The sequence below is a fragment of the Barbus barbus genome, assembly GCF_936440315.1.
Source record: "Barbus barbus genome assembly, chromosome: 38".
Lineage (NCBI taxonomy): Eukaryota > Metazoa > Chordata > Actinopteri > Cypriniformes > Cyprinidae > Barbus > Barbus barbus.
In genome coordinates this window covers 7,205,866-7,230,351 of record NC_136716.1, presented here as the reverse complement: position 1 = coordinate 7,230,351, position 24,486 = coordinate 7,205,866, and the positions used below count along the sequence as shown (strand labels likewise).

Here is a 24,486-nt window from a genome sequence, read left to right as displayed (position 1 = left end):
AAATAACGCAAAAGTAACAACATACTCTCCTAAAAAGTAACTAACTGCATATGGAAAATAATGTTGTTACTTTTAAATGTAACTTTCCTCAACCCTGGTTAACACCAGTGCAATGGCAATAATACCTGCAGGGTTTCATTTTCACAAAAGTAAGCATCACCCTGGTCCCCTCAACAAAAACCCAACAGGATTTTAACACAGAGCTTATTTAATGCCATAATCCAAAAGCCATTGACCAACAAAAGTTTATGATTCTTAGACATTGTCTTCATATTCACAAATCAAGACAATTTTGAAACTTGAATGTTATTAGCAAAACTAAAAATCTAAACGTAGGCTGATCATTCTGCACAGTGCTGCTTCAAGTCGAACGCGCCTACTATAGTTTTAAGGGCGGGCCACGCTCTGTGGCTCCATTGCGTCATCGAGCCACTGTTTTAGCCCCACCCAAAAAATCCTGAACACAGAATTGGTGAAAAATGGTTTAACTCCACAATTCAGTACTACATACTTCAGAGTCTTTATAATGTGTTTCAGCAAAACATTTATAATGTTTAGAAACAATTCTCAGAATTCTTTACATTTGATATTTTCTTCTATAAAAAAATATTTAAACAGAGAATGTTATATTTATTCATTAACGCTGCAGTCCGTAAGTTTTGCCTCTTTGTCACCATCTCGGTTTGAAAACCTGGAATTGCAGCTTTTTGCGGAATTATCTTCCTTGCGTGGGGTTGTGCTCCGGCACGGCTCCAGCGTGGATGAATCTAATTTTGAAGAGTGTGTGGCAGTCAGTCACCAGTATACAGTATATTTACTGTAATTCGCAATCACACATTCTAGCCTACGTCTTGAAATATATGACCCAAATAAGAATTTACCATATATTGCCATCTGAACAAGTAACAAGTCGGACACTTTTGTTCTGACCAACTGAGGAATAAAGCATTACCATAATTTGTTACAAATGGTGATTTTAATCTAAAGATAAATTAGCTCATATAACATTAAGACATGCAAATTATTATTGTTATACTTTATTCTCAAATTATTAATGTTAACAACGTCAGCATTACTTGACTGTACAGAAATTTAAATCTACACGCTAATACACACTATACTCAGTCTAATCTAATTGTCATGCCATTCGAATTTCATATTAAGAAATTCTTTATACCCAAACAGCAAACTATGCTCCCTTCGAACTGGTTTTTTTTTTTTTTATAAATACAAATATTGTGTAATCCCAGGCTATCTGTAATCGGAAGCATATTTAAAACTGGAATATAATTTAATTCACTTGTTTCATAAACACAATCCCTTTTGGATCACAATCCGCCATCAAAATGATACATTTTAATTAATCTAGCTGCTGTGAGAAAAGGCTATAAACGATCCTCACATGCGATCGCCTAGTAGCCGGGACAACTTCTTTACAGACTGAATCTGTAGTCGTTTTCTCTTCAAACTAAATCAACAAGATGTAATGATTTAAAACATTTTATTACATAATTCCTGGTTAGGCACACAAACTGTACAAAAACAAGTGCAAACTGACATAATCGGTTGTGACTAGATTTTAGACTTGGCTGTTGAAGTTTGAGCCAATGAGAAACTACAGGTTTCGGTGATCATTTCAATAACACTATATATGAATGTCAGTCTGTCACTGGAATGTCTCCATCAGGCTCTGGACTGCAGAGACAGACGTGCCGTCATGTCAGAGAGATGGCTCATGTCTGCCTTCTGCGCCTGATGTTTGATGTACTCCAGAGTCCGCACCTGGAGAGGAGGAGAGAGAGAGAGATCAGGGCATTGTATTTGCCACCGAGTGCTGATGCGATTGTGTGCACAACTAACCGATGTGCGCGTGTCACAAAAGCCGTGTTTGTGACTCAGGTTCCACAGGTTGACAGCCAGCTGATTGAGTTTGTTGTTGCGTAGATCACCATGAGCCAACAGACAGCCAAACAGAGAGAAGGCCAGACTACCCTGTCTGCGCACTCCCTGAAACACACAAACATCACATCTCACACCTATAGCTATGCTAAATAACAACAATAATAATACACATATATTTGATTGTCCGGACATACAGTGGCACCAAATAGTATTGTTGTACTGGTACTGCATGAAAATATAACCCAGAAATATAAAAGTAAAAACATTAAATTTTACTTTTTACTAAGTACAACTAAACTTTTTTTCCCACCAAACTTCACGTTTGGTAATAGTCATGGCCTGAAGAAACCTAAAGGCCAATATTCAGTTATAATCATAGCGCCACCTGTTGGCAAGGATATGTCATGCTTTATACTAACTCGATAAAAGTGCTGACCTGAACACATCTACTTTCCAATACCCAGTTAGAGCCATAGCGCCACCAGCAGGAATTTTGGCGCACATAAAAATGACTGACTTTTTTTTTTACCCGTATTTATCACTTTAAATGCATATTGCTCACCATTTGCTGTTTTCCTAAAGCAACCGGATGGCGACAAGCCAGGGTGTGAGGGCCCGTTCATCGCTGCTTGCAGCTTTAATTAAAAATTATATTTATATAGCGCATTTCACAATTTATATTATAAAGAAATATCTTTACAGATGACCAATTAATTGACTTATAAAATCAATAATATGAACAAAAAACAACTAAATTTAATGTATTAAAAACAAATTAGTGCTGAAATATTACAAAATTACCAATAGTGACTTAATCATGAGAATGTTTTGAAATTATTAAACTCGAAATATCACCAAAACATATAAAACTTCAAATAAAACTTTTTTTTTTATCATGAATTATATGTACAAGAAAGGAAGAGAGAGAAACTGGTAGAAATAAAATCAGATCTTGTTTTTTTTAAATATTATTTTCAAATGGTCTGTACAATGTAAATTATGTCCATGTGCCCTCTTATGAACATTATAACGTGCTTGGTTTTTAGATGTATATATTTTACCTTGCTCTTTTGAACATAACTACTTCATAAGGTTTATTTTGTATGAACAGAGAAAGGTTTATAAAATTATAAAACAAAACGTTCTGTTCTGTGCAGATATTTGTGCAGTATTCTGTCATATGAAGCAAGAGACTGGACATGCTAAAGCAAAAACCTGGACAGCATTTTTCACATGAACAAAGTTTGATTAACAACAAGACAACAATTAACGACACTGCTCATGATTATAACAACAGCTCCTCTCAACCCCTTAAAATAAAAGCTTACTGGATGAAAATTCATGAATCAGAAGCGACCTCTTTTCGTTTAAAGAATTCGTTTAAAATGGTGAATTCAGAAATTTTGAATTGTTGACTTTGATTTATTGTAACATGACTAATGATATGTACTGTAAACCATCTTTATCAACGTCTTTATCATTAGTTTTCTTCAGTGTCCGTGGACTCTTTTGTACTGTGTGCCAAAACTTCCAATGTAGAACCCAGAAACTGGCCACCAAGAACTCGGATGAATTAAACAACAACAACAACAAAAAAAGCATTCAGCTGCTGATTTTTACCGATAACTATCAGTGCTGATTAATCGGCAAACACTATATATCGTTTGACCTCTAATGTCCATTGTCGATAACCACAAAGTGTCACAATACTTTCATTTTGAACACCATACTTATGTTTTTATCTTGTAAAACCTTAAAAAGCTTCTATACCTTGACATAAAAAAAAATGTCTGATCATGTCTGAAGGGTACAGATACTTTTAGAGACACACTGTCTCACCTCATCTCGACCCAGCTGCTTTAAATGATCCAGAACCTGACCGATCAGAGTCTCACACAACTTGTTGATCTCTGCGATGAACTTGGGATCTCCTCCATAGAGGGTTTCATTGGAATCCACTGCAACAGGAACAAACATGCTTCCATTTAGACTTCAATGTCAGAAAGACATTAAGCTGATGTGTTTATGAAATGTCTGCATTTTATTCACTGCGGTACCTTTAGGAATGGTGTAATGATAGCTTTCTTGGCTCATTGCTGCTAGTAATGGTAAAGCGCTGATGTAGACACGGATCTTAGCATCACTGTTGTCCTCCCAGGTGTAGTCCTGCACCATATTCAACAACCCTCGTACCAGATACAGCACACCCTGCTCTGGATGATCCTATGAGACCAAGTCAACAATCAGGCTTAGATCTGTACCAGCAAGACTAGACAAACACTGCAAATATATATACATGTATTACCGGCACTACGAGCAGTGTGGAGAGGAAGTTGTTAATGAAGTCGAGGAGGAAGGGCTCAGATGATCGCTGTTTACCCTCAATGCTGATGGTTCGTGGGACTTCTGGCAAAAGACTGACAGCTGCTTTCAGAAACGCATCCGCTGAGAAATGAACACAGAAATCTAAATTAAGTTTTCCCAGTCCATATTAAATTCATACAATCACACTCGTTTTGGCAGATCATGGCAGAGGCTGCACTGATCTGAGGTCAGTTTTGTACACAAACATCTGAAAGTTTAAAATCTTTAAGATTCTTATATTACATGCCATAATCTTTAATCAAGTTTCTTGTGTTCATCAAGGCTGCATTTATTTGATCTAAAATACAGTAAAAAGAGTAATATTGTGAAATATTACTGCAATTTCAAACATAACCCTCAGAAAACATTCTAATAGGCTGATTTGGTGCTCAATAAATATTTCTTATAAGCAATGTTAAAATCTGAGTTTTTTTTGCTTAATATATATTCTTTGTTTTGTGTCTTTGAAGTAGTTATGGTTGATGTACAGAGGTGGATGGTGAAATTGTGATGAAATGATGGGTTTGTTGAAACCACAAGCAGTTCTGTCTTAGCAAGGTTGAGTTGAAGGCGATGGTCCTTCATCCAGCAAGAAATGTCTGTTAGACAAGCTGAGATGTGAGCAGCTATTATAGGAACATCAGGATGGAATGAGAGGTAGAGTTGAGTGTTATATGAATAGCCATGTTTCTGAATGACAGAACCTAGTGATGCCATGGCATGTAGACAGGGAAGAGAAGTGGTCCAAGAACTGATCCCTGAGGCACCCTAGTAGCTAGATGTTATGACTTGGATACCTCACCTCTCCAAGATACCTTGAAGGACCTATCTGAGAGGTAACACTCAAACCACTGGAGTGCAGTTCCTTAAATGCCCTTTTTGCCAGTAGGGCTGACAAGAGGATCTGGTGGTTAACCGTGTCAAAAGCAGAGGACAGATCCAGCAAGATAAGTATTGAAGATTTGGAAGCCGCTCTTCAACAACCGAAAGCAAGTCACTTTCTATTCATCAAAGAATCCTGAAAATAATTACTGTTTCCACAAAACTTTTACGCAGCAAAGAAAAAATTAAGTTAATTAGCATATTAAAATAATTTCTGACGGTTCATGTGACACAGAACAACAGCCATTACTCCAGTTTTCAATCACAGGAACAAATAACATTTTAGTTTCTTTTGAATGGTAGGGCATTTTAATTATCCTTCACAACGAGAGGCTGGAACAAGGATGTACAAGAGCATCTTCAGTCTAAGAGAGGATTCAGCACTCACCTTGGGACAGACACTGGTTGGCCAGTGCGACCTGTCCAGAGAGCAGATAGAGGTTGAGACGGCTGAAGATACTGGTGAGGGACGGAATGGTTATAAAACTGTAGGCAGCACATGCCTGCAAATAAACACACAACAAGAAGCAAAAATTCTGTCATTTATGGGCTAAAACAAGATAATGCAGGGATCCAATAGTAATAGGGGGGGATCTCCCGAAGCCTGTCAATTACAATTTACAAATTACTACTAAAGTTCCTCATAAGATTCAACCATTAACTTTATGTAAAAGTAATACAGAAAAAACTAACCCTGACAAAAGCAGCCGTTTTACGTGAGTGATTGCCTTTCATTACACGTCTGGTCTCCATGGCTAACTGGTTCACCGTCTGTAAGAGAGACATTCATATCATCATGACAGACAGTCCCTCAGCATTCCATTAGACTAATGTTACACTTTACAAGATTCAATCTGTTTACTACAATAAAACCCATAGGTACATTAGAACAGAGTTGAGGACTGAATAGGAATAATGTGTTTTAATAATGACCCTGATCAGATACTACAGCTATGTCAACACAGATGCCAAGTAGCATGAGATGCAGGCTGCAAAGTGACCTTGGTGGAAGAGATAAATTTACTACAAAAACAATACATAGATGCATAAGTGAGAATACATACACTGACATGAAAATACAGTTGTTTGCTGATAACAAAAATATGCAATTGTGAACTATTTCTATAATAGTCTTTCCCAAACTGGAGTTGATGAAACGCTAATAATTAATTACATAACAAAAACATAATTTTATGTAAATAATTATATTATTAAATAAATAAATATATTAGGGATGCACCGATGTATTGGCCACTGATATTTATCGGCCGATTTTTTATTAAAGTCATCGGCATTTCGGAGATAGCATGAATAGGGCCGATACCAATGGTTTATCAATTAACTGCATGAAGACAATGAGTTGCATGTCTGTTGCAAAATCCAATGTTTTTTTTTTTCTAGGCAAAACAATTAAATACTTCCCAAAACAAAATAAAACCTGTACAAAATATGTGAAATATGTGCGCTCAGCTGTAAATTCATCATAGGTAAATCCATCATTGGTAAATAACACGCTCCGAAGTTCACGGAAAGGAAACCGATGATGAATGATGTTTTGCTTCTATCTGTATGACCAACCAGCGTTGGTATGACCATAAATTACGGAGTAACAGTTGGGAAAACAATGCAGTGATTGCGTCTGCGCCTCACACGAACACACAACATATTTTTGCTAACTTTACACTGCAGCCTGTTCATTATCAAAATAAAATACAGTTAAAGAAACATAAAAAGTTATGAGAGGTAGGCTTCAGTTTCGCTTTTAAATTAATTCATTTTGGCTTGACGTTTATATTTAGCCTAAATAGGCTACAACTTTAGAAGATTTGTTTTGGAGAGAAGGGAACTAAAATAGCCTAATTGTGTTTGTAATATTTGTAAATATTTAGCTTTATTTACCGGTATTTTAGCCTACATTCGGAAATGTAATAATAAAATGCGACGTATAGAAAAGATGGGCGATATCTTATCGTTTGCGTTATACAGGTAAAAATTCTCCCCATGGTAAGAATTTGTCTTGCCGATAATAACGATAAAGTCTAACGATATTGATAATTACAATAGCGATCTTGATAATAACAATAAAGTCTAGTTGTTGACAACAGGCACATTCTTGAAGCAGCGCTGAGCAGAATGATCAATGTATGACATCAAAGTACCGCAAGAGTGATAAGAGAGCAGACGGATCCTATGCATTCAAATCGCTCTCGTGGTACTTTGATGTCATACAGTGATCATTCTGCTCAGCGCTGCTTCAAGTCAAACGCACCTATTATTTCTGTGTGCCACAGTGCGGACGTGAAATTGAGGAGTTTATCGCTAGAGGAGCTCCTTCTACAATCTGGAACTGGTTTGGTTAGGGCTGTACAGTGCACAAAAATAATTGTGTCTGAATATGTAGTACAGTAGCACGTGGGATACAGTTTTGCATGTGTATGAGCCTGTTTACAAACCTGTTGTCCAACAAAGATATAATTTATTGACATCTTTTCTCCTAATTGACTTAATAACATAGTCGAGTGTTTGAAATAACACAATGATAGCATTATATACAGTGTTAATGGCTATGTTGATTAGCATTGCATTATAAATATAATTTCCATATAAAAAATACCCATGATTGCTTGAAGAACAAAGATAAACCATATATTTAGTGCAATCGTATGTTTATTGCCTTCAAGTTTCATCAGTTAAAATTTCTCTATCTCCGTTGTGCATTTTATTCAGCGATAACTGGATACCTTTGTCCATATTAGGGATTTCATGGTGTGTCCTCAGTAGAATTACTTCTGCTATGGATGTGTGGAGTTTCTGCGCAAGGGTGCCCTCCGGCTTCCACTATGAATTAAACAGTCTATACTAGGGATGTAACGATTCACTCAATTCACGATTCGATTTGATTCACTATTTTGAGTTCACGATTCAATTCAATTCACGATTCTTTATTTTTTACAAATATATATATATATATATATATATATAGAGTAGTCAACATTTGAAGTGGATCAAAACCTTTCATCAAAGTTGTCCTAAAACTAAAATGCGTTCTTGACAACTTTGATGAAAGGTTTTGATCCACTTCAAATGTTGACTACTATATATATATATATATATATATATATATACACACACATATATACATCCAGTGGGGAAAAAAATCATTTGATCCCCTTCGGATTTTTTTCCTTTGTCCACTAGCAGAGAAACGATCAGTCTAGAATTTTAATGGTAGGTTTATTTTAACAGTGAGAGACAGAATAACAACAAAAAATCCAGAAAAAAGCATTTAAAAAAAAGTTATAAATTGATTAGCATTTTAATGAGTCAAATAAGTATTTGACCCACAAAACATGACTTAGTACTTGGTGGTAAAACCCTTGTTGGCAATCACAGAGGTCAGAGGTCAGAAGTTTCTTGTAGTTGGCCACCAGGTTTGCACATGTCTCAGGAGGGATTTTATCCCACAGCTCTTTGCAGTTCCTCTCCAAGTCATTAAGGTTTCGAGGCTGACATTTGGTAAATCCAAAGATTTTCTATGGGATTAAGGTCTGGAGACTGGCTAGGCCACTCCACGACCTTAATGTGCTTCTTCTTGAGCCACTCCTTTGTTGCCTTGGCTGTGTGTTTTGGGTAATTGTCATGCTGGAATACCCATCCACGACCCATTTTCAATGGCTTCAATGTCCTGGCCTTGATGGTACATGGCCCCGTCCATTGTCCCTTTGATGTGGTGCAGTTGTCCTGTCCCCTAAGCAGAAAAACACCCCCAAAGCATAATGTTTCCACCTCCATGCTTGACGGTGGGGATGGTGTTCTTGGGGTCATAGGCAGCATTCCTCCTCCTTCAAACACGGCGAGTTGAGTTGATGCCAAAGAGCTGGATTTTGGTCTCATCGGACCACAACACTTTCACCCAGTTCTCCTCTGAATCATTGGCAAACTTCAGATGGGCCTGTACATGTGCTTTCTTGAGCAGCAGGACCTTGCAGGCGCTGCAGGATTTCAGTCCTTCACGGCGTAGTGTGTTACTGTGTGTCAGTGTGTTGTTTTCTTGGTGACTATGGTCCCAGCTGCCTTGAGATCATTGACAAGATCCTCCCGTGTAGTTCTGGGCTGATTCCTCACCGTTCTCATGATCAATGAAACTTCACGAGGTGAGATCTTGCATGGAGCCCCAGTCCGAAGGAGATTGACAGTTATTGTGTGTTTCTTCCATTTGCGAATAATCGCACCAACTGTTATTACCCTCTCCCCAAGCTGCTTGGCGATGGTCTTGTAGCCCTTGTACAATCTTGTCCCTGACATCCTTGGACAGCTCTTTGGTCTTTTCCATGGTGGAGAGTTTGGAATCTGATTGATTGATTGCTTCTGTGGACAGGTGTCTTTTATACAGGTAACAAGCTGAGATTAGGAGCACTCCCTTTAAGAGAGTGCTCCTAATCTCAGCTCCTTATCTGTATAAAAGATACCTGGGAGCCAGAAATCTTACTGATTGATAGGGGATCAAATACTTATTTCACACATTAAAATGCAAATCAATTTATAACTTTTTTGAAATGCGTTTTTTCTGGATTTTGTTGTTGTTATTCTGTCTCTCACCATTCAAATAAACCTACCATTAAAATATAAACCTACCATTAAAATCATAGACTGATCATTTCTTTGTCAGTGGGAAAATGTACACAATCAGCAGGGGATCAAATAATTTTTCCCCCCACTGTATATATATATATATATATATATATATATATGTGTATGTGTGTGTGTGTGTGTGTGTGTGTGTGTGTGTGTGTGTGTGCGTGCGTGTTTACCTGCATGTCATGTGAACATTAACCAGCATTAGAGTACCGTGAACAAGCAAATGTGTTTTTAAATGATTGACATATTCAGTTAATCTCAGGGGGCCCTTCAAGCTTATAGAAAGGTTTGAAAATCCCTGGTAAAAATTCATAAAACATTAGGACACAGGCTGCTCACATGAATCAGGTGAATGATGACGGGCTCCAGATTACAGAAAGTTGCTCTGGCTTCCACACAGAAACTCAACTGCTGCTCAAAGTCCCTCCCAAATGACACCTGATAGAAAAAGGACCAAAATATTTGTAAAAAATCAGTGAAACAAACTAAATATGTTTATGTTGTAATTGCTGACTGACCATAAAAGTTTACAGTTTAAATTATATATATTTATTTTTTTTGCATTACACAAGTTTATAAAAAAAATATAACCTATAATTTTTTATTCGGAGGTTAAATATTACAAAGCTCTAGATATATGGCAATTTTCATGAGATTTAACTAGATGAATTTATGATGCTGTATGCGATTACTAGAAAATATTTTTTTTTAATTCTGGTTTGACTGTCCTGAAATACACATGATTCCAGTTCATATTTGTGTTAGTTGAGCTCTCAAAATAGACAACTACTTTTCAATTTTCAATGTATTTTAAGACAGGGACTCACCATACGAATAAATCCATTGATCAGCAGAGACAGAGCTCTTTTCTCATCATCTAGAGTTAGAGCACTACAGCACAAAAACCACATGCAAACACGTCAATGTAACACTCTCTAATTCTGCATTAATAGTGATACAATATAAAAAACAGCTCACTCACTTGACAGAGTCATGCATGGTCTTACAGATGTGCAGCAGTGCGTTCAGGATGACTGGATCTCTCGTTGGTTCCTGCTGGTGTCTATGAACAGAAAATACATCAGCCTCAACTAAGACAGAAACCAAGTTGTAACTACAGCTAAAATTAACCCAACACTTGTTTAGCTACTCAGAGGAGTTGTTCTAATACTGAATAGTGAGTGACAAACATACTTGATGAAGACCTCCATGATGGATTTACACACCTCCACCCTCACACTGTCTTTCTGGAACATGTCCAGAAAGGGCAAGAACTTCTCCTGCAATCATCAAAACATTATACATCAGCAGTTTTATGATCATGCTACTTTATTTGACATTCCTACACATTTATTGAAATGACTAAGTATTTATTGTGGACAAAAATGGAAGAAATGTGTGATATATTGGCCAAAAAAGGATGTTTAAGTTAAATCGGATTTGCAATGACAATAAAAATTGAAATTGAAAGAAATTCAATACACAACCGAATAATTTCATTAGTCAATCTCTCAACAAATAATAATAAAAAAAATTATGCCTATTTATTACCTGATATGTAGAATGCATTCTCTCAACTGAAACATGTTTCTCTAAGCTATGTTTAGCACTGTCAAAGTAACAGCAACCAAAATAGATAGATTTTAATTTAGCTATAACAGCAACACAGAATATTAAAAAGTTAAGGTAACACTTTAGTATGGGGACCAATTCTCATTATTAACTAGTTGCTTATATTAGCTTGCCTATTATTAACATATTGACTATTTATTAGTACTTATAAAGCACATATTGTAATGATTTTGTCTGGCCAGAGGAGAATGACACTATTTCAACAAACTATTTCCCCGTCTAAATACTGTAAAGCTGATATAAAGCCACCCAGCTTTATATCAAGCCAATGTAAAGCAGCAGTTCCATTTAAATCCAGATTACAATTCTGTATGATTCAAATTCAAGACCTGGCAATCTCAATTCAAGTCTGAATGGAGCACAGCCCTGCTAAAGGTCAGTTTTTGCTGTAGTCATACCATTGAGAAGAGCACCGAGAAGTCATGGAAGTAGGTGAGGATCTTCTTTATCACTGACTGCAGCTAAAACACACAAAGGAATTGGATGAATTGCCATGACTTCATCATCTGACTTCATCATATGTATATGGTTTTGTGTACCTCTGGATATGCATCCTCAAAAGCCCTGTCTGGAGTCATGTGTTTGATGATATCAGCAAGGACCGTGTTCACCTCCCGTTTCTATGAGGAACAAATTGAAACAACGTTAAAAATGACTAAAAACATCTCAGCTAAACAGAGCAGATAACTCACTGTGAAGTGACGGCAGGTAAACTCCACCCAGATCTCAGCACAGCTGATGTAATCCTGAGTTGAACACACAGCACATGTGTATTTTATTCAATTTTGTACTCAATTCATATTACATATTCTCTTTCTATACTGCGTGCTTTAAAACATTCAGAGATCAACAGAGGTGTTTACCCTTGGACTGCGCACTTTAGTGATGACCTTCCAAGCTTCGTTGAGTATGGAGAGTCTCTCACTCTCTGGAGGATCAGCACAAGACAGACTGCGACCCAGAGATGCAAATAACAGGTGCTGGAAAAATACAAACATAATATAAACCTTGAGATTTTGGCCTGTCTGTAGACTGTAGATGTGTGTTTTGTCACCTTGGGAAATCCAGCTTCATCACAGTCTTTGATCATGCCAATAAAGTCTGTCGCTCGTGTTGCGACAAATTCTGCCCGGAATGCCCACATGACAGAGTTCAGCAGGAGAGCACTGTGGGAAAATGAATGAATATTGCAAATTCAAACATCATAAATGCTGCAGTTGTGAAATAAATACTACATTTTTACATTTTCTGAAAGATGCTTGCCCATGCAAGTCACAACAATGATGCTAGCCTGTTCTGGGTGGTTGCATCCTGGTCAAAAGTGCCCACCACCAAGTATCTATGATTTAACACTATTCACAATGAGTCTCAAGCTTAATTTTCATCACTTTCATAATTTTGGTCACTTATCTTATGCCATCTAAACAATGGAAAATTGTCCTAGCATTAAAAAATGTTTTTGAACTTGGAATGAAAGGGTTCATAGAGAAACACTGTTTTGTTGTTCATGTTTTTCATGGTGTTAGAAGAGTTAGCAGGTCTTACTTGTTGCCCAACTTCTTGCATCTGTCCATCATTTCGGTTAGCAGAACCTTTAAAAGATAAAAACATTTTGACTCATTTCAAAATTTTGTGACAGGAAAGAATGTTCCAAGCAGGATAATAAATTAACTTTTCCATTAAGGGGCAATATTTGCCTCCTTTCATATCATTTCATTTATTAATTTTTAATTAACTTAGGAAATGCATCCATGCTGTCCTTTATGGTAAATATTTATATTTAATCAATCAATCAGAATACTTTAGACCAGGGGTCACCACACTCGGTCCTGGAGGGCCGGTGTCCTGCAGAGTTTAGCTCCCACTTGCCTCAACACACCTGCCTTGAAGTTTCAAGTATACCAAGCTCTTGCTTGATTAGCTGGTTCAGGTGTGTTTGATTAGGGTTTGGTGATCCCTGCTTTAGACTGTTACCAATAAAATGAAGTATTTGAAAAATGAAGTATACAAATTAAAGATAAACAGGAACTTATTACAAGAACTTACAATTTATGACAAAATAATTTGTGTTGATTATTGCCTATAATGTAATAATAATTGTATAATTAATAATCATAATGTAATACATTAAAAATGAAAATATGACATTCTTCTCAAAGACTGAGAAATATCATTTAATTAGTTTTTTGCTTTTTTACACATTAGGAAATCAAGACTTCAAATCGGTTAATGTAGCATGAAACACAAAATAGTTATTCAAACAGATTAAATTACATACAGAAAACAAAAACTGTTTTTCCATCACTGAAACGGTCAGTGATTTCAATTAATTAAAAGTTAACCAACTTCTGTGATCTTGCAAAACTCCTGTGGTGGCATTTTTGCCCTGAGCCCCCGTTAATTTCAGACCTTGGTTCCAAGTGTTACACTGCATTCCATTTAACTCAGAAAGTTAGAATTTCCAATGGAATGGAACACAATTTGACTTCCGATTGGAATCCTGCGTAGAAATGTACAACTGTGCTGAGATGCAGCAATGAACATGGCGTCAAAATAGGAAATGTTTGCATAGACAGGTATGTACTGTATAACACAGTAATAACACAAAGCAATAATCTTCTTTGTTGACAATTGTATACCTGCAGAACAGATGCAAACATTGCTTCTTTGGTTTTGATTTTGAGACATTTTTGGTTAACAATCAAACATCTGCAAAGCTAATAGCAGTGCTGTCATCCTTACACATCCTCCAAACATGCAATGGAACGCCTTCATGGGCAAAAGTTTGAGTTATCCGGTAGGAATATTCCATGTCTGACTTTGAAATGAACATAGGATTAATTGAAAATTAAACAATTAGTCAAGCATTTCCTCTGAGTGGAGTGCATGTATGTACCTCTGGTGCTCTGTATGCCACACACTGCAAGATCCAGTGTATGGCAGGAGAATAGAGGGTCAGATAGATGGGAATCTCCACCCGCTGCAGCACCAGCTGATTCTGCACACTTTCACCATGAATCTGACGGAATGAGGCCAGCAGGTCAAAGAAATTCTTATTGAGACTGTCCTTCAGATGCGGCGCCACCTCCATCCCCACCTGAGAGAAAGATAGAGAGCTAGAGTCTCTATGATATGGCTCGGGTGAATGCTTCAGTTTGAATCTATAGGGTTTTTGCTTGTTTTATCATCCAAAATGCAACAACAAAGCATGAAACACCACTTTGTAGCAAAAAAGTCAAAGTTGTAGGGAAAACCTGCTAAAATAAGGAATATAATCAGATAATATTATTCTCCTCACCCTGCATAAATACGCCCGTGCGTATACAGCCACCAGCGGGTCTCCTATTCCTCTGATCATCGCCGTCAGTCTCTGCAGCGTCTCCTGAATCCCACTAAAGGACAGAAAGAGGACATCAGTGACCAATGAAAATGACAACCTGCATGAACAGACGTGTTGCATTGCTCAGATACTTACGACTTTGTCAAGAACCGGTTGCATTTCAGAAGAGCAGCTTCAACATATCTGAGCTAAAGTCAAAGGTTCACAATTACATTCTTGGGGTTCAATTCATATTTATGTTATTTTTTTCAAGTTTTCAAAAGTTTCTCATAAACATGATCCTATAAAGCTGACTATCAAATTTTACACGCAAATTTCTAAGGCCTTCAAATTATTAGCATGATCAAAACACATTTTTCACAATCTTTTGTATATCTTCTGTCATCTGACTGATTGTTTATGCTTTTTTAGCAACAAAAAGGCCTTTAATAACTTTTTTATTGTAAGTAATATTTCAAGATGAATACTAGATTGAAGATACTTAGGTTTACTTTGTTATCCATATATAAAGTTTTGGAGAAATCATCTTAAAATGTGAGCATCAAATATGAGATCAAGCTTTTGACGTTGTAAGTAACTTTGTAACTAGATGTCAACTACATGTCAACTAATTCTCGTTAATTTGCAACTCTCAGAGTAGACTGTTAGGGTAGGCTTAGGGTTAGTAGAATAAGATTGCATATACTTGCAAAGTTTCTCATAGACAGTAATGTGGTATGTTGTGGTCCCATCAAAATAAAGTGTTAGTAGTTATTAAGCAGACAGTCTACTAATACCCTAATGACTGCTAGTTGACATGTAGTTGCAAAGTTACTTACTGTTAGTAGAAGGTCTAAAGTGGACTATCGAAATAAAGTGTTACCAAATATCATTTTACTAAGACATATTACAGGAAGACAGATTGATAACTGATATATATTGGACTTTTTCTTATGTCAGGCTTCACAGGCTTGATCATTAAAACATCATAAACAGTACAAGTGCCGGTGCTTTTAAAACACTGCTGTTTGTTTTTACAGGCTTATTTAATTTAATCTTTTTTTTTGCGTCAACAAAAACATATGAATTATTGAAAAAGCTTGAATACTGAAATAAGAACATGGAAAAGTGTCTCAAAATCCTGCTGAAAGATACAATCGAGGAACAAGCTCTCTGATGGAGGCGATTTTAAAGAACCAGTTGAGGCACGTCTCTTTTGCTGTGTCATTCACATCATCAGCGGAGAACGATTCTGAAACCGACATTGAGAAATTACATTAACAAAGTCACAGAGATGGTAAAAGAATATTGAGTTGTGATGCATTTTGTTTTACCTGGTAGAGGATGAGGGTCAGCACACATGGACCAGATCCTGTCATACACCAAACCACCTGTACACATGACATCACCAAGAGTAACATACAAACATTTTCCTATTATTTTGCTGCATTTAAAGGAATCATATGATACCATTTTAAAGATCATTATTTTGTGTATTTCTAACAGAATATGTTGACATGCTTTAATGTTCAAAAAACATTATTTTTCAAATACTGTACATTATTGTAGTTCCTCTATGCCCCGCCTCTCTCAAACGAGTCGTTTTCTACAAAGCCCCTCCTTCCAACAAGTACAGTCTGCTCTGATTGGCCAACTGACCCAGTGCATTGTGATTGGCCGAACACCACAAGCACGCGTCGGAAATGTTACGCCCCTTACCATAATCACAAGCTTCAGCTTTCAAGTTAGTTTTATCAGTTCAAGCCCGAAAGGGGAACAGAGTCGCGTGACAGACACAGTGATGATGCTCGTATGTATTTACACACAAGCCGCGGTTAAGACAATTTCTGACGGGCTGTACACTCCGCTGTGATGTGACCCTCTTCCCCTCACACACACACACAACGCGTTACGTGCAAAACTCCGCATTTGAAGAGCCAATAGCAAATAACTAATAACAAAACATGCTTACAGTTGCTGATTCAGAAGCGCCAGATTGTCATAGCAAAGTTGACCCTTTTTTTTCTTTTTTTTTTTTAAATAGCCTTCGTGCACAGATAGCCTTGTACTCTCCTAGGTTCACGAAACTGTCGTCCATAAAATGCGTTGCACAAATTGGAACATTTGGGATGTGCTGTTGTGTTGTAAACAAATCTTAACCAATGATTCATAATTGCATCTACTTTCGGAAGGACAAATAAAGTGCTTTAGCCTAGAAACACACAGCGTCTCCCTGGCATGGCTGCATCAACACTACTGCGGTTACTGAAACCACGCCTTCTTTCTTTGCGCGAACATTTGGGCGGCATTAAGCAAACATTTCCACATCGTGACATAGACGTGTGGGGGCGTGTTTGAATCAGCCGTTTTAGGGGGGCGTGGACGAGTCTTAACTTTTATAAAGAATACCTCTTTGGGTTTGAGACTTTAGTCTTTGCAACTTTAGGGATCTCATCTGTTCACGAACAGCTTGTAACACTCCAAAGAGAAAGGAAAACTTGAAATTGCATCATATGACCCCTTTGAATACACTCTGCATGTCAATTAAAAATTATCAGCAGTGAAGAAAGTAAATGGTAAAGCTTGTCATTTATAAAGTTAAGAAGATGCAGAATGGGGGGGTTATGTTGTCAGTAAAATACGAATAAACAGAACGATTATTGACATGAGTAACACTTACCGAAGGTGTCCAGGATATCTGTGATGAGAACAAACTTGCTGGGGTAGAACTGAATTACTGACGTATCAGAGAGCAGCTTGGAGCACTGAGACACAAAAATAATGTGAAAAGGAAAGCACATCATTATGTTTTGATTAAGTTTTTTTCTGCACTGATGAATCATTCACAACAAGACCAGAAATGGGCATTATTAAAGTTAATAGACTCGATTTTGGCTTGAAATGTCACTTGAGTGTATACTGCTGGTTTATGTATTAACAGGTCCTCATACCTGGATGACGATTTTTAGGGCTTTGACTTTCTGGTCTGAACCCCAAGCTTCCTTTAGAGACTGGTTGAGCTCTTCAATGCGGTTGACATAGTCCTGCTGGGACAGGTTCAACAGCTCCCTCTGGGACCCCTGAGGACACACAATACATATTCATTAACATGTCTACCAACAAACAGTAAAGCACAAGACATCTCCAGACAAGACCCACCTCCTCCAGGTCGTCCAGTTCCTCCAGACGAGTGCGCACCTTCTCTGACACCGCTGAGCTGGGACTGGATGCTTTACCTTAACACAAACCAAACTATGAAATGAGTCTATTACGTCTATTAAGTTGTCAATATTTTAAGGTATGTCAGTATTTTATATAGCGATTGAACATTTTTAAATGTGAAAATTAATGGAGGTTTAATGTAGGATCGCACTTCCTGAGCAGCTGAATAACGTCAACTGGAATAAGTGACGTGATGTGACATGTGGCCAAGTATGGTTACCCATACTCGGAATTTGTGCTCTGCATTTAACCCATCCTAATTGCACACTCACAGAACAACTACAAACCAAGAAAAAAAAAAAGTGTCTTCAAAAACTGATGAACTCACTCTTGTCTGAGCCCATGAAGAGATTCTGTAAGAGAAATAAAAAGTTTCATTATCTTCTGTAGTAAAGTAAAGACTGACAGGATGAGTGAGAGCTATAAAGCGCTGCACCTACTATAGACAGTTTCTCTGTGGTGGTGAACCTAGACAGGATCTCTCCACGTTTTAATGACCACGGCTCAAAGTCTGAGCCCACTTCCTCCTCTTTCTCCTTACGTTTCCGTCCCAGCTCCTAAAACAAAATAGTAAAAGTGAAAAAGATCACATTTAACAAACGTTTCATAACTGGATCATAAATGTGTGCTCAGTCACATCATTTTAACAATGAACAGATAATGTAACTATGACAGTTACATACATATTTAAAGGTATAGCTTATTAAAATAAAAATGACATACAGTGCCCTCCAAAAGTATTGGAACAGTGAGGCCAATTCCTTTATTTTTGCTGTAGACTGTAAACATTTGGGTTTGACATCAAAAGGTGAATATGAGATGAGAGATTAACATTTCAGCTTTTATTTACAGGTATTTTCATCTGGATCTGATACACAACTTAGAAGATAGCACCTTTTGTTTGAACCCACCCATTTTTCATGTTACCAAAAATATTGGAACATATCACTGACAGGTGTGTTTTGTTGCCCTGGTGTGTCCTATTAATTGATTATTCAAACAATAAATAGCACTGAATGTCTGCGCTCAGTTTCAGATCCGTGCGGACTGCATTTATAGTTAGTTAGACGTGTAACCAACATGAAAACCAGAGAGGTGTCTATGGGTGAAAAACGAGCAATTGTGAAGCTGAGAGAATGAAAGATGAAAAATCAATCAAACCATTGCACAAACACTGGCAATAGCAAGTACAACCATTTGGAATCTCCTGAGGAAGAAAGAAACCACTGGTGTACTAAGTAACACACATCGAACGGGTAGATCAAGGAAAACATCTGCAGTTGATGACAGAAACATTGTGACAGCTGTAAAGAAAGACCCTAAAACAACTGTTAGTGACATCAGCAACAACCTCCAGAGGGCAGGAGTGAAGGTATCACAATCTACTGTTCGCAGAAGACTTCATGAACAAAAGTACAGAGGCTACACCAGAAGATGCAAACCACTCATTAGCAAGAAGAATAGGAGACGAGCCTCAAAAATTCTGGGACAAGATTTTATGGACTGATTTTATGGACCAAAGTGATGGAAAGGCTAAAGTTTGGAGAAAGAAAGGATCTGCTCATGATCCCAAACATACAAGCTCATCTGAAACACAGTGTACACAGGTGTACATTATAGTACACATTACACAAGTAATGTAATGGCTTGGGCTTTCATCGCTTCTTCTGGGACAGGCTCATTAATCTTCATTAATGATGTAACACGTGATGGCAGCAGCAAAATTAACTCAGAAGTCTACAGAAATATTTTGTCTGATAATTTACAGAAAGACGCAACCCAACTGATTGGGAGATCCTTCATCATGCAGCAAGATAATGACCCAAAACATAGTGCCAAAACAACAAAGGAGTTCATCAGGGGCAAGAAGTGGAAGGTTTTAGACTGGCCAAGTCAATCTCCACTTAAACCCTGTAGAGTATGCATTTTACCTGCTAAAGAAGAGACTGAAGGGAGTAACCCCCCAAAACTGAAAGAGGCTGCGGTGAAAGCCTGGAAAAGCATCACAAAAGAAGAATGCAAAAGTTTGGTGATGTCAATGGGTCACAGGCTTGATGGCAAAGGATTTGCAACTAAATATTAAGTCTTTTTCACTTTAATCTATGTTAATTCTATCTGTTCCAATACTTTTGGTAACATGAAAAATGGGTGGGTTCAAACAAAAGGTGCTATCTTCTAAGTTGTGTATCAGATCCAGATGAAAATACCTGTAAATAAAAGCTGAAATGTTAATCTCTCATCTCATTTTCATCTGTTGATGTCAAACACAAATGTTTTTAGTCTACAGCAAAAATAAAGGAACTGGCCTTTCTGTTACAATACTTTTGGAGGGCACTGTATATATATAATTAACATTCAATAATATTTATTCATACCATGAGATATTTTTGAAGTACCTTTGACATTTTCGTAACCGGGGTAAAGTTGGTTTTATATTCGCACATTCACACATTTCCAAGTTCAATAACTTTCTAATTATACGTGCAATAAAGTCTACCTACTACATATTTTTTCACAATCGATCAAAATGGGCAAGTATTGTTTTAATGTCATATTTACTTGCAAATGTCCGCTGAATGTCAAATGTAGTGCACTAAGCAAGATAGGGACCGTCTAAAAAGTTATTTTTTTTACCATTGTGTGCAAACAGACACCTACATTTTGGCCAACTACAGATGTAACCACAAATATCACTCACATTTTGCCTTCAAATGCTCCTTTAGCAACAATAAAAGTTGCAATGTAATGCTGGCGTTTGAAAAGATGTTTAGGAAATGACAAATAATGAACATGTACATGAACTGTAATTTTCCAAAGCAGGGTCACACCGCAAATACAACTTACTAAATATTTCTTTGGGCCTAAACAACATAATGCAAGTCTTTAATTTACTATTATTTGCTCTTTATGTTAAATTTGTACCATCACTGTATTCAATGGGGTTCTTCAATAGCAATCCTTCCAGTTCAATAACTTTACTGCACCAAAAGGTAATAATTGAGTCTTTTTTTAATTTGATGAATTTTACCCCAGCAGAGATGCTGTGTGGGAGAGTTGGTGTCTCAGACGCCGCAGCGAAGAGAGACAGAGGATCGGTTCCATCCAACATTGAGCTGAGAGGATCCGGAGCCACAGAACTAGAGGAGGAAGATGAGGAGGAAGTGCTGCCTTTCCGTCCACCACGGCGAGATTTCGAATCTGTCACCTGAAAGAAAAAAATGATGATCAATCATGTTCATTAAATTACTTCTGTTCAAAGTATTTGACAGTTCACTTATTTCACATTCAATCCTCTTGGCATAATCAGAACTTTGGTGTCTTGATCAAGAATACACATGGCCCCAGTTAGTTCTTCAAAAAGTTTCATGTGGATCAGAATAATTCAGATTTAGAAATCCCAAATTTTGCTATCTGGAATTAGCCAGAAGTGGATTACCGCTGTTCTAACGGCAACAGCATATCGCAATGTAGTCTACTAGCTGTAGAAAATGTGCAATAATATAAACATGCCCTTCTTTTAAACAGTCCCTCATCTGACACACAACTTAAATAGAATTTAAGATAAGTATTTTCATACCCTGTTTACTCAAAGAGGATTGAACCTCTAATAAGATAACAGTAATATATATAACGAGATAATATTAATATATATACATATATGCTATGAAAGCATTTAATGGATATTTAGGAGAGCTGTAGATGTAACGTTACCGTGATTGCTTTAAGTGGATGATAGTCACTGAACTCCACTGCTGAAACCTCCAAACGACACATCTGCAACTCTCTCTCATATTTCCGAGCACGAGAGTGCCTGTGCAGAACACAAACATATAAAAAGCTGTCATATGGACAATCATATTAATACATGACACTGAAAAACACTGCTGGAAACGCTAACAAATACCAAATTTGTATTATCGTGGTACAAATACCATAACGTACCATATTCGTTTAAGCAATTTTAGGTAAAATAAGTAAATACCATGGTATATGACTTCGTCTCATTTAATTTCATGGTGTCTATTAAAGTAACATCATTACAATTTGATACCATCACTGTACTCACATAACAGTACACCTTCCTTTAGTCTACAGCGATGATTAATCGCTAAAACAGATTACAAAGTGCATGTTCGTCAAAAACGTTGCGTTAGAGTTTGACAGCGTCATAAATGTCTTAAAAATGTAAACATTTCTTACCACTGAACTGAAGCCATGTTCAATCAGTGTCATATGATCCCGACATAAGAGTCGTAGTGCCATAATAAAAGTCATCAATATTTTATGTGCACATTTTTATCTGAAAGATATTTTTAGAATCAGCTTTACACTGTGATGTTGATGCAGAATTAATCAATCGATTTAATCATTAAAACTATTGTATGTTTATAGTCAGTAACAATACAAATCAAACACAAAAACAATATAATAAAAAACATGAAAATAACTGTGTGCTTTTAGAATAGAGGGTTCAGGGTTATAAGCAGTGTTGGGGAGTAACTAGTTACTTGTAACGGAATTATGTAATTTAATTACAAAATAAAAGTAACTGTAATCAGTTACAGTTACTGAGAAAGTTACTTATGAAAATGTTAAGGATTAGGGGGTTGCATCTGATTTATTTATTTTTATTTTCACACACACTCCCACATACAGATTTAATTGATTTATTTCATAAATTGCGTGAGTGCTCTAAAATATGAAACACCAATGTTTCAGGAGTTTATAACCTGATTATTTGATAACTCTTTATTTCCTATATGGGTTTATGTAAATGCTTTATTTTTTAAGATTAACTGTTTTATTTTTTCCAAAGACATTGTTAGATTCCAGTGTTTCCTGTCATAGCTATGCAAAGATTCGATTTCAAAAACAGTATCATAGCTATTAAACTATTTCTACTTTAAACTATTAAACTATTTACTATAAGTAAGTCTGATTTTGTGATGGATGTGCTTCAAAGGGATATCGGATGCCCATTTTCCACAAGTTGGTAGGATTTAGGCTCTTTTTTAAATGGCCTCAGTGGTCGTGTAAAACAAACCCTTTTTGCCTTGCCAAAAACGACTCGTTTCGGTGCATATCTCTTTACCTGATAATGAGTTCTGCTCACCCCGCCCCTTTCTTCTGTGGAAGAGCAAAGGTGATTAGCAAATAATCATAAAAAATAAAAAATGGTAAAACTTACTACTTCTGGAAGTGCATCTGGATCACGGACAATGGGTACTGATCCATCCTTGAGTTTTAACTTTTTAACAAAACCTGCCTTGAATTGTCCCTCATTCAGAAAGCAAAGGATGATTTGCGCAGACACAAACGAATTTAGGTGTATTCATTGGTGCATTACCATCAAAATCAAAGGCTAATCCTCTGTGTCCTCAGTGGCTCTGATGTTTGGAGAAAATTAGGACTCTTATATTCTCCTACATCTAACAACAAAACACCTGCATTGCTAACAAGACATTGTTGTCGCTACAGCTGCTCAAGCGCGGAGAAAATGACAGACTTCGTACAACTGGCTGAAATATGCTAATACGGGACAGGGCGGAAATATGCTAATACGGGACAGTACGTCAGTGGTCATGGGAGGGGCCTGAGCAATATGACATCATATTGGCTTGATAACTGTTTAAGTTTTTGCGGGATTAAAAAAAATGAGTGAATGTATTTTTAGCATTGGGTGATAAAGGGCAGTCGTGTCTATGCACTACCAAGACACAATTATATGCAAATGAAGATATTTTGCCTCCAATCTTAATTCAAGTGATGAAGGATTTTGAAAGTCTGACAGTAATCCTTGTTCAGTACTACTGTAAGGTTAACCCTGCCTGGTTTAGATGTTTAAAAATGATTACCAGTTGAAAACACTGAAATTTCAAAAAGTAATCAAATGTAATCAGTTACATTACTTTAAGAAAGTAATTGAATGTAATACTACTTATTACATTTTAAGTAGGGTAACTTGTAATCTGTAACCTATTACATTTTCAAAGTAACCTTCCCAACACTGATTATAAGGTTAGGGTTAGTTGCTTGCTTTACTGTTATTATATATAACATGTAAAAAGGACACTCCGTACCTTGTCAGTGCCTTGCCAATCTATTCTTACCTTTCTATAAATCAGAACCACATCCTTTTGTCCCTGGTCATTACATCCATACAAATGTATGGATGCTTTTTGAAAAACTGGTGCTGGCCCATCTGAAGGACATTACTGGACCCTTGCTGGATCCTCTTCAGTTTGCCTAAAGAGCAAACAGGTCTGTGGACGATGCAGTCAACATGGGACTGCATTATGTTCTGCAACATCTAGACAGACCAGGGACTTATGTGAGGATCCTGTTTGTGGACTTCAACTCGGCCTTTAACACTATCATTCCAAACCTCCTCCTGCCCAAACTAACTTAGCTCTCCGTGCCCTGTTGTCTGTCAGTGGATCAACAGCTTCCTGACAGACAGGTAGCAGTGAGGCTGAGAAAATTCACATCCAGCACCCATACGATCAGCACTGGAGCTCCTCAGGGCT

The 24,486-nt window shown here is 37.0% G+C and overlaps 1 protein-coding gene across 3 annotated transcripts; it reads right to left on the bottom strand.

Annotated features, from left to right (window-relative positions):
* Positions 1–195: 195 nt before the first annotated feature.
* On the bottom strand, positions 196–22,311 carry LOC306858078 (VPS35 endosomal protein-sorting factor-like). Of its 3 annotated transcripts, XM_079398471.1 has the most exons (31): positions 22,160–22,205; positions 22,026–22,067; positions 21,671–21,770; positions 20,988–21,164; positions 18,400–18,516; positions 18,288–18,312; positions 17,897–17,973; positions 17,689–17,817; positions 17,418–17,502; positions 16,072–16,128; positions 15,893–15,989; positions 14,894–14,941; positions 14,717–14,810; positions 14,315–14,515; positions 12,964–13,010; positions 12,473–12,584; positions 12,282–12,398; positions 12,111–12,164; positions 11,958–12,038; positions 11,817–11,879; positions 10,981–11,066; positions 10,769–10,849; positions 10,614–10,677; positions 10,126–10,224; positions 5,842–5,919; positions 5,537–5,651; positions 4,208–4,347; positions 3,960–4,125; positions 3,742–3,860; positions 1,861–2,007; positions 196–1,782 (listed from the first exon to the last, which is right to left on the bottom strand). In XM_079398471.1, coding segments are annotated over exons 2-31 (2,877 nt in total). In that variant the 5' UTR covers positions 22,028–22,067; positions 22,160–22,205; the 3' UTR covers positions 196–1,683. The 3 variants fall into 3 exon arrangements, with proteins under 3 accessions (XP_079254597.1, XP_079254596.1, XP_079254595.1); XM_079398470.1 differs by lacking the exon at positions 22,026–22,067 and having other exon boundaries at positions 22,160–22,311; XM_079398469.1 differs by lacking the exon at positions 22,160–22,205 and having other exon boundaries at positions 21,942–22,067.
* Between the last annotated feature and the right edge of the window lie 2,175 nt (positions 22,312–24,486).

Excerpts from the sequence above, each read along its gene's own strand:
- LOC306858078 (XM_079398469.1), bottom strand. The coding sequence starts at position 21,964 with ATGAGACGAAGTCATATACCATG. Across the intron at positions 17,818-17,896 it reads AACTGGACGACCTGGAGGAG|GGGTCCCAGAGGGAGCTGTT; the intron begins GTGGGTCTTGTC and ends GTGTGTCCTCAG. Across the intron at positions 10,678-10,768 it reads ACCATGCATGACTCTGTCAA|TGCTCTAACTCTAGATGATG; the intron begins GTGAGTGAGCTG and ends TTTGTGCTGTAG.